This window comes from Didymella exigua (genome assembly GCF_010094145.1).
Source record: "Didymella exigua CBS 183.55 unplaced genomic scaffold M421scaffold_77, whole genome shotgun sequence".
NCBI lineage: Eukaryota > Fungi > Ascomycota > Dothideomycetes > Pleosporales > Didymellaceae > Didymella > Didymella exigua.
The window spans coordinates 9,720-20,644 of NW_022984851.1; the positions used below are offsets into that span (position 1 = coordinate 9,720).

The 10,925-nt window shown below is 44.4% G+C and overlaps 1 protein-coding gene across 1 annotated transcript; it reads left to right on the forward strand.

Annotated features, from left to right (window-relative positions):
- Positions 1-4,077: 4,077 nt before the first annotated feature.
- M421DRAFT_426994 (uncharacterized protein) lies at positions 4,078-5,028 on the forward strand. The gene has a single exon (XM_033594551.1). The coding sequence runs from the start codon at positions 4,133-4,135 to the stop codon at positions 4,631-4,633; it is 501 nt and encodes a 166-aa protein (XP_033442605.1). The 5' UTR covers positions 4,078-4,132; the 3' UTR covers positions 4,634-5,028.
- The last annotated feature ends 5,897 nt before the right edge of the window (positions 5,029-10,925 follow it).

Below are 10,925 nucleotides of genomic sequence, written 5' to 3' on the forward strand. Positions count from 1 at the left end.
AAGCGGCTGCAGTAGATGGGATGAGTGAGGCGGCATGCAGAGCGTATAGATATTGTTCTCCTTGCAGAGCTCTTGAAACTCAAGAGAGTGGTGGCTCTCATGGCCGTCAAGGACGAGCAGGCGACGCGCACCAACAACGCGAGTCTTTGTGTGAGCGTTGAAGTGCTTCAGCCACTCTACTCCTAGCTTGTTGTTTGTCCAGCCATTGTCGCTAACTGCGATTACCCAGTCGCGTGGGATCTCTGCTTCCTCGTACCAGGCAGATAGATGATACTGGCCAGCGAAGATGAGGAACGGTGGGACTGACCAGCCAGCAGCGTTGATTGCAGCAATCGCCGTCACCCACTCGCGATTACCTGGCTGAATAGCCTTAGGCCTGCCTCTTCTTTCTGACCCTGTTACAACAAGTTAAGTTGTAATTTTGCCCATTATAAAGCCAGCCTCGTCAAAGTTGTACACGTCATCATCGCAGATGCTGTACTTGGCCTTTGTCTCCTCTACAAGCTCAAACCAGCTCCTGATTAGAGCTGGATCCTCGCATAGAGCTCTCTGCCTATCGTATGCTCGATTGAAACGCGTCCTAAGACTGTCCATACGCTTGACAAAGTTGCTTGGCCAGTCTCTGCCTACAGGAGAGCTACCACGCGCTAAGAGTAGCTTATCAGCCATATCACGTACAGCTGCGTACGTAGGCGAAAACCCACGTGTATCTAGATCCAGTATATGCTTTACTATTACCTCCTCCTCTTGCTTGGTAAGCTTCTTTGAGTTGGGCTGGCAATTGCGTCTAGCAGGTTTGCCAGCGCGTTGGTGGTGGAGGGTAGCGTGAGAGACTTTAAACGTTACTGCAGCGCGCCTTTTAGTCTGAATTTGATTTGCATTAAGAGCTAAGATTGCAAGGTGTATATTAGTCTCACAAGAAGCGTGTTGGGCTATGTTTGGTGGAGCCATAGTCGATTTATAGTTGTAGGGTATAGAAATTTGGTGGGGTGGCTCACTCGCTTCGATGGCTCACTCGCTTAGTATTTACGTTACAAGCACAGTGTACGCAGGCTCTATGTTAAATAGCAATGAAATTGAAGAGTTGTAACGTGAGTTGGTACTGCCAAGCTTTTTTGGCCCGGGTGCTGGGTTGGCCCGGGTGCTGGGGGTTTACGTTATAAAATATTGACTTTTCTAATTTTCTCTAGTTAAATCCGCGCATCGCGGGAATCCGCGCATCGCGCGCACAGACACGGTAGGCTGTTATTGCCAGCCTTGGCTATCGGCACCAAAGACAGCGCGGGCAGTCTGTCTCGGCGACAGTCGCAATGGACTGCGAAGATCTTGGTCTATATGCGCTATCTCGGGAGTGCGTCGGGCCTACTCGTTCTAGGCCTCGTGTTTCAATGTATTCTGCAGCATAATCTTGCTTCGACACTGGATCGGTAAGAGACCGGAGTACTCGCCAAGTACGCTACGATACTTGTGTAATCTATTCAAGCAATGCCACGCTCGGACTGCGAAACGGTTTGTTGCGGTGCAAGTCGGTCTTATCACCTTCATCGTCAATTATTGACTACCCTGAACTAGCACGTCTCAGGGCATGTGTAAATGTTCGCCTCCTAGCTAGCAAGCGACTCAACGCAGTTTCCATCGGCTATACAGCGACTACGTCTGCCGCAACACGGTTCTAATCTAGGCCACTCAGAGCGCACTTCGCACCATCTGCACAGCCTTGTCTGTTACCTGCAATACTATATTCCTTCTCTGTTGTGCCAGGGTGCTGCTTTTAGCGAGTCGAGAACGTGCTGAAAGGTTGAGTTCTCTAGTAATACGTTCGAGCGGTGCGCCAGATCTCCCAGTGCCGGCTCGCACAGGCGGGGGTGATCATACCTGGAACAATTGTGCTGTCGCACGGGATTCTGAAAAAGGAACATACAAGAAGGGATTGGAAATGTGTTCGATGTTGTGCGTTTTGTAGGCCGCTAGGTGAAATTAAAGTTATTTTGAGCGTTCTTGTTGCGTGCAGTGCTCAAGTTGCGTTGCAATTACACTATGATCAGCTACTTTAACATAACGTGGGTTAATGAGAGTTGTTAAATAAAAGGCTTGATAAGAAATTGGTCAAGAGTTCAACTGATAATGTTGACGTCCGTTGTTTCAATATAATGGCTGCTCAATGAAGTCTGATCTGGCCAGTTCCGGAGGAACATTAATCCAGTGAAGCGTCTCGACACAACTTTCTTGTAGTGCTTTCGACAATGTCTTCATTGGATTTGCTCTGTAGGCTCAAACTATAGGACGTGGAGCATAAGCTAAAAGACTGATACATGGCCAACTGTAGGGAGGCAAGATAAATGATATTGTATGAGGGTTGGCATTACTGGTTGTTAGTCAGTGGGTGAGGTATCCCACCACCTAGTGCTTGGTCGACAAAATACAGTAACGCAGGCTGAAAGGGTTACGCATGCAAGACACAGGATTTGTGATGCGACAAAGAGGCAATGAAAACTTACCGCGATGACAAAGACTGTCACAGCAGAGTTTCTGGAAAAGAGAATCTGCGTTGGAGAGTCCAGAGTCCGGGCATGGCAAAGTTCAGGTCGCGTCTTTCACGGGAGCGTAGAGCACTCTAACTGTAGCAAAGCTCTTGGTGCCGCTCTCTAAGTCCCCATGGGGCGATCAGTCTCGTCCATATTATGGGGATGACTCAGAGCTGCTACTTTGCTCGTTTCCTAGCCCATATGTACAACATGATGATCTCTCCACTCAGCGCACCTAGCGACGATCACCCTGCGCTGTACTTTTGAATATAATAAGATACTGCACTGATATTGGAGTGAAATACGGCTCGATATAAGCACTGCCCAACAACGGTCCAACCCAAAGCCTGAGCATACATCCGCTCACCATTTGAGACCCTGGATGTATAATACCGGTATCCGCTGCGTTCAAGAAACCCAAGCCGGCCTCGACACGAGTAAGACTACAATAAGAGGGTGATTTGGGTCTTCACAACGCCATAACCCGTGACAGGTCACAATTTAGGGTTATCCAAGCCCTCACGACTGAAACAAAGATTCTGCGATTGTGCAGAGTGGAGGTGTTGCGCACGAACAGCCCTCAGCTCCTGCACCAACACTCAACAGCCGCGGCTGCAAGATACCTCAGCCACGCATGTTCTGGTAGCAGATTTTGTCGTATAGATTTATAGATCAATCTTCCAATAGATTCAGTCAACATAGCTTTTGTGTGTGGCTGTAGATCCCATTTTTATATAGGTGGTGTAGGTGCCGATGGTGCGCGTTGCGGCGTACGCGCATTGCGAGTCGTCCTGCGGCTGGCCAACGCGAACGACGGTGGTCTGGGCTCCAGTGAGCGCTGTGAGTACCCCCGAGCCTCTCATTCTCTTTGTTTATCTTTACCGTGAGCGGTACAGATACGACAACTGCTCGGCCCGAACAGGAGCAGGCAAGCTGCGCAAAAGGCCCGGCAAGTGCTGTAATAAGACAGGACACAATTTGCGCACGTATAGAAAATACACGGTAGACACTGACAACTGATAGCATATCCTGTAGATCATAGTAAGGTCTAGTGGTGTTAAAGTATTGCGTGTGGAAGGCCTGATGGTTTGCTGGGATGCGCCAATCGCCTATATGCGTCCCTTACTTATAACCTACATTAAATCTTTTTGCTGCTGCCCGCCCATGCTTTTGCCTGCATAACCCTTTGGAATTAACAGTAGCCAGATGAGTTAGTTCTAGTCGATTTTGCCTTGCGTCAATTTCCCGTATAGACTCAAAGAGTTGCCTTTAGGTGCATCCCGAGGTCTGCATGCATATATCTAGTCTATAATTGGCTAGATCTTTCACACTGTAACTATAGTCCTTCGTATGTTCAGGCAGTTAGGAGGCGGTGTAATACCTAAGACTTCGTATTGCAAAACGACTTTATAAACTAGACTAGAAGAAGACGCGTCAGTAAGCAACTAGGTTTGTGCGTTAGGACCGACCGCTTATGCTACCATCTCTCTAGCGTCTAGAGAGCGTCTTATAAACAGAGGTATGATTCCCTTCTTTATTATTCACTACAACAGAAACATTCTTTACCAACATATACCTACAGAGTCTCACACTTCTCGCTCGACAGGATGCTCTTCTCAAAGCTTGCTGTACCTTTTCTCAGCGCCGTCGCCGTAGTCCCGTACTCCATGGCTGCCACTGTCTCCTACCAGGAAGTCATAAACGAAGGAGCAAAAAAATCTGGCAAAACCCCTGCCCAGTTGGACAGCCAGATTACTACCAATGGCAACAAACCGAAGCTCGTCGCCGCACTTCAGCCTAAACTAGGATGGGGAAAAGGAGTAGTCTGCGACCTGAAATGCCCAGGATGTGCAGACTGTGCAACTGGAGCTGGCCAAGCTGCCATCGCGATACTGGCGGCGTTCGCGACGGCAGCGGTTGCGTGTGCCACAATCGTGGGATGCCCAGAAGCTATTGCCGCAGCTTCTGTCGCCGCTGCCGCGGCTGGAACTTCGTTCTGCAATTCCCAACATCAACCCATCAACTGCGATTTCAATTGCAACTGGCATCATGAAATCTGCGCCGGCCCTGCCACAAATGGCGGCGCTGTTCCAACTCCACGCGTATAAGCTTAAATTTATGTACACCTTACAAGAGACAAGTTCATCATAATATCTACTTATGTACAGACGGTTGCTGGAGTCATTCCCTTGTTGAAATTAGTACAATCTTCGGCCCAAAGTAGACAAGTGCTGTCAATCATCTGCCAAATTGCTGGGCATAGTAAACGTCACACTAATGCTTTTAGGGTAACTTAAGCTTCTTCTAGTTAGCATCGTACTAGGTATGGGTAATTTAGAGAGGGCATTGTGCTGAATATCTTGTGAGAGTCTATACGTCGCCACGATTGGACATCCCATATACTATGTCACATGCACGCGGACCAATCATGGTCATTAAACAAACACTGCCTCTTCCACTTTCTTCAAACAACATTGATTAATCCCATCGAGGCGTCTCATGCACTACTTGTACTCTCTACCTATTCTTCTGCTGGCGTTAATGTGACATGTCTACTCAAGACTCAAGAACCCATCCACAGTTCAGATTCTCTCCTGCTTAGTCGATCTCTCCATGAAAGCCTTTCCCATGTCACAGACAATATGTGCACATAATAGGCCTCCCTTGATTCTGTCCTTCAAGTAAGCCTTCTTCGTTGTCGGGATACTTCCGATACGCAGCCCAATTAATAGCTTACTGAGACTGTAGGTCCTCAATGTACGAACGCAACCAACAGCAATTATCAGGGAATTGAAGTATTTGATATCCTTTACGCAGGCCTCAATAATCGACCGCAACACTGTGAAACAGAATGAGCTGTCATTCAGCTGCACGCCAGTGTTGTATGCCCCAACGAGGTTCTTGAAGCGATCGTTGTCAGTTTTGTCTGCGACCAAGACGCGCAATTAATACCAGCGGTGCCATTCCAGATCAATTTCAAACCCACACTGGCCCAACACGAACAGTAATAGATTTACAGATTTGCTAGGAGTTCAAGCTTATTGAAAAATAAGGGTATTACTGATTTGCACACCATTGCAAAACTATTTAAGATTATGTAACGGTTGGGAGCGGAAGCGGATCACGTGTTCTTGGCGGTGGTCTGGTGCTACTTCCTCATGTTGTTGAGCACCTCTTACCTCAGCTGCATCACAAAGACGTCATCAAAACAAACCCCGCAGCGAGCCTTGGAGAGCAAAGATGCAAGCAACACGACAACAACAGAAAACAATAACGTAGATTATCACTGAGCCGGCCATATCACTAAACTAGCCATTTTCTCTTAGCACAACTAACACAAGTTACTGCAACTACAACTACTTGCTATTAAACAGTGACCTAGCATACTGTGTGCTTGTATTAGATTTAGAAGATATTTCTACACCCTCCTAGCACGTTTGTGCGTTGTGTCTAGTTTTGCTGTAGTTCCTACAGCGCTGAACAGTTAACTAAGCTCCTAGTTAACCACCTCTACCCTAAGTCTTCTTAGATAGCTGAGCTGCTACATACGCCTTAGCAGCTACCCGCGATGCTGCTGGGCCATACTCAAGTGTGCCACTATGCTGAATCTGCTTTCTCTTACGCGATTTTCTCTTAGTTATTACTACTAATTGCTCTTTAAGCTCTTGCATGTGGGCCTTAATAAGGACGTTTTTGTGTAGCATCTCTTCAGCCCCTTTTATAAGCTTTAAGAACCCCTCTTACGCTACACTTAGTAATTGTTAGAAGGAGTTGCTTATAAGCTTAGATTAAGACCTAAACTTGTGTATATTGCTTAGCGTCTTAGATTGCCACAGCGTTTTAGGTAGAGGTACTGCTAGTAGGGTATGCAGCTGCACTTTAAGGCAATCTAACACTACCTGTATATTAGTAGGAATAAGCCCTAATACCTTAAAGGCCTTTTAGTAGTTAACCTTTATAAATATATTAAGGAATACGTCCCTAAAGGCTAGTAGAAAGCCTTCCTTATTAATATAGAAGACATGTTAGCATGCTAAGTCTTAAATATATTAGGAGTACTTGCGCTTTAATAGTAAGAAATAGACTATGTTAAGTAGCTAGAGGATGTGCAATAAGTAAGGTGGTATATAGAGAGTAAGGATTTAGTTCTCTAGGCAATAGTCCTTAAACTCCTAGTTAAGATAGCTCTTATTGTAGTAGTCTGGCCAAAGGCCAATAAAGGATATCTACTTCCTAACAACTTTTGCTAAAAAGCATGCACAAGTTAACTAGACGCCTAGTTAACTGCGTAGATAATATATATCTAGCTTAAGCCAAGCCGGCTAAGCTAATGTAACCGGCTAGCTCTAGCTCTTCTTTAGCTTTAGAGTCTAGACCGTTACAACATCTAACAGTTATAAGCCTAGTATCCCCACACTACGCTGCGATACTTAAATAAGATTATTCACCCTTTTTTTAATTAATTGCTATACACGCTGTACACAAAGTACATGTTGTCCCTACAATCCTCCTATTGTTGCATGCCTGCTGTTGTTGCAACCTTTTAAGATTATATCTTGTCTACTAAGGCCATCTCTACGCCTCTAGTACTTTTAATTATTATACATGTTGTACACATTGTTACTATAATCCTCCTGTTGCTACGCACCTGCTGTTGTTACATTTACGCAACACTATAAGAACTAGTTCTTACACTTTAAGGTTTTACCTTATTTTCTCTGCTAATTAGCAAGGCAGCTCTTTTGCTACTATAGCTACTACAATCCTACAAGGTTCTATAGACTAGATACCTTAGTATGCTGCTAAACAACAATATGCTATAATTAAGGGCGTATAGTAGTACTGCAATCCTAATTTAGCTACTCTATCTCTACCACCTGTTATAGAGCTATCTAATAAGGCCTTAGCAGACAAGTAGAAGATCTAGGAGATTAAGTCTAAACGCTAGGAGTTAATCTAAAAAGCAATTAGTAAGGTTAATCTTAAGATCCTACGCACTGTCACTACGTCACATGTCCACCTTATTAATAGGGCAGAGCACAACAATCCTTAGAGTCAGCTTACAATGCTCTAAAAGCATTTCAAGGTCACAGACCAGCAGCGCAGGCTAGAGCTTGCTGCCAAGTACAGCGATATTCAGAAGAAGCCAAAGAACCAGAGCACCCAGGCCTGGCTGGACGAATACTCGCAGATCACATCTCAATGTGCTCAGGAGAGCATGCCAGAGATGACAGAGACCTAAGCACAGTGGCGATTCATCTATGCTGTACGGGACTTAGGAGATGAGGCATGGGCTTAAGCCTAGTTCCTTGCTATAGAGCAAGGCAAATTAAATGCCCTTCTGCTAACTCCTACCCTGCAGGATTTAATTAGCTAGTATTAATAAACAGTACCTACAGCCTAAAACACAACTTAGCTACTAGGAAGCTTTACATCTCTATCTATTATAGAGCCTAAGCTAAACAATTACCTAAAGAAGGACTAATTAACAGGTTAATTAACGTGCGTCTGTAGGCTCCACCTATTAGTACTCTAGTGCTTTACTCTTAATCCTAAGGCTAAAGGCAGGTTTAAGGACTTTAAGCCTAGTATAAAGGCCTTATCTAAGCTTGTTGTATCCTTTTAAAACAAGGATACGCTTAAGAAGGTCAAGAAGGCCTATAAGGACGCCAGCATACGATGGACGTTCAACCTAGAGAAAGCTAAGGCTGAGATAGCTAAACGAAAAAACTCCGCATCACGTCATGCTCATCAGGCCGATACTGCTTCAGACTGTAGCTCCGATGGATACGCGTCCAATACAGCCTGTCTCAAGCAGCCCTTGCAGCTGCTGCAGTCCAATACTGCACTATCGCTGCACGCTCAATCACTGCAGCACCAATGGGTCATGGACCCTAGATCAGACATTCATATCTACAACAAGGCAGGATCTAATTAGAAGCAGACAAAGCTTCCTTCCTCTTAAGACACTATACAAGCAGGCTGTAACTTGTATTAGATACAAGCCTAGGGAGAGGTAACTCTTAATATAAAAAGGGGTAATTAGACAGCCTTAATCACACTTAAGAAAGTAGTATATATCCTAGGATATATAGCTAATATCTTCAGCCTAAGCTACTATAAGAAGATCTACTTTAATTTAATAATAAACATGCTCTTTAGGGAGGATAAGTTACTATCTCTCTTTATAGACCTTAATTAAATTAGAGGTTACTAGTTCTTAAAAGCTTAAGACGCTAAACAGCCTTTTCAGGCTATAGCAGCTACTTCTACTTAAGCAAAATTACCTTAAGTTGTTACTGCAATAAAAGCTCATTAGCTACTTAGCTATCCAAGCCATTAGGCTATTAAGCATCTTAAAAACTCTATAACTAGCCTCACATTAGGCACTAATAGAAAAGGAGAACAATAGACAGATTCTTGCATCCCTTGTATTAAGGGCAAGATAAAGGAAGATATTAGTTAACGTCCTTAAGCTAATAAGGCTTACTACCCTTTCTACTACATTATTGTGGACATTATTTAGCTTTAAAAGCATAGCGAGGCCTGCTACAACAGTGATGTATAGGCACTATATGCAGTATGTAAGTACACAAAACTATATAAGATCTATACTCTTAAGGATTAACATAAGGCTACTATTGTTCCTGTAATTACACGTCTTATTAACAAGATTAAGCGTGTATATAGCTACTAAGTAGCTATAGTCTTCATGGATAGAGACGTAGGATATGGACGAGCTAAGGCTAGTTTGGGCTCTTCTGCTCAAGAGATCCTCTCATCAGCTAGCATTAAGGTCAAGACAAGGTCTCCTAATACTCCTGCACAGCTGGGGGGTGCTGAGCAAGCTAGTGCTATTATTGTTACTGTTGCTAGGGTTCTTCGTATCTATGCTAGTCTACCAAAGATGTTAGCTAATAAGCTAGTCTGCACAGCAGCAAGGCTGCTTAACATTACGCCTACAAGATCTATTAACTAGCGCACACTACATAAGATGGTCACTAGCGTCTGCCTAGACCTCTCTTAACTCTACGCTATTAGAAGCTGTGGATTTATGCTTAACAAGCACCTAGCTAGAGGAGATAAGCTTAAAGATCGCACTTTTAAGGGATTCCTCCTTGGCTATAACGCCTTGAACATCTATTAAGTATGGCTGCTAGCCACAAATCGCGTTATCTGCGTACGCGACGTACGCTTTGTAGACAAGCTTTACAAGGATAAGCTGTCTGCTCTACCTGCAAGGTCTTATATTATTAAGACTGCACACATTCCTAAGGAGGAATACAATAGTAAGACTATTGTTGTTGCTTAGCTAGTGCAGCAGCAATAGGCTGCAGTTGCTCTAACTCCTGCACAGAAGCAAGTACAGTAACTACCTTCTCCTACTACTACTGCTTGTAGTACACCTGATTCTCACGACTGTCCTGATCTAGCTAAGCAACAGCTATTTTAGGAGTCCTCTGCTGCTACACAGCACATAACACCTAGGGGGTAGAACTCTAATAAGAACCCTGATAAGGACTTAGATACAATTAGAGCTGCTACACCTAACCTAGTCACGCATGCGCTATACATCCTAGATTAATATTAGAACAATGCTCCTTAACAACAAGATCTAGATCTCTTACAGGACAACATTATTACTAGTAGAAGATGCTACTAGGCGCACTTTATTAAGGCTAGTCCTTTAACTAAGTACTATGCCTTTACTGCTATTATTTAGCAATTACGTAAGGCTACTTCTCTTGCCTTAGAACTTAGGATTAAGCCTGATCCTACTCACCTTTATTAAGATGATCTTCCTCCTCCACCATATCACTAGAAGGAGCTCTAGCACCACCCACACGGGAAGCAGTTTACAGCTGCTGCCTATACTGAGTTTGGTAACTGCTAGAATAAAGGCACCTTCGCAAAACTAGATATCACAGTCTTATACATTAATAACGCTGTACCTTTGATGTGGGTTTTTACCTACAAGTTTAATAAGGATGGCTATCTACTTAAATACAAGGCTCGCCTTGTAGTGCACGGGGACCTGCAGGAGCAGTACGGCGATACCTACGCAGCCACTCTAGCAGCACGGCTTTTCTGAGCGCTTATGGCCCTTGCCTGTGCCTTCAACCTCAAGGCCATGCAATATAATGTGCCAAACGCCTTCCTCAACGCTCTGCTAGATCGTACTCTATATGTAAGAACTCTAGATAGATTTTAGCACAAATACAGTCAAACACTGCAACTTCTACGTGCTCTCTATGGCCTCAAGGAAGCTCCTCGCCTGTGGGCAATCTACTTCTAGGAATTGCTTCAAAAGCTAGGCTTACACCCTGTTCAGGGCTTTCTATGCCTGTGGATAAATAATAGGGTTATTCTCTTCTTCTATGTGGACAATATCATCATCCT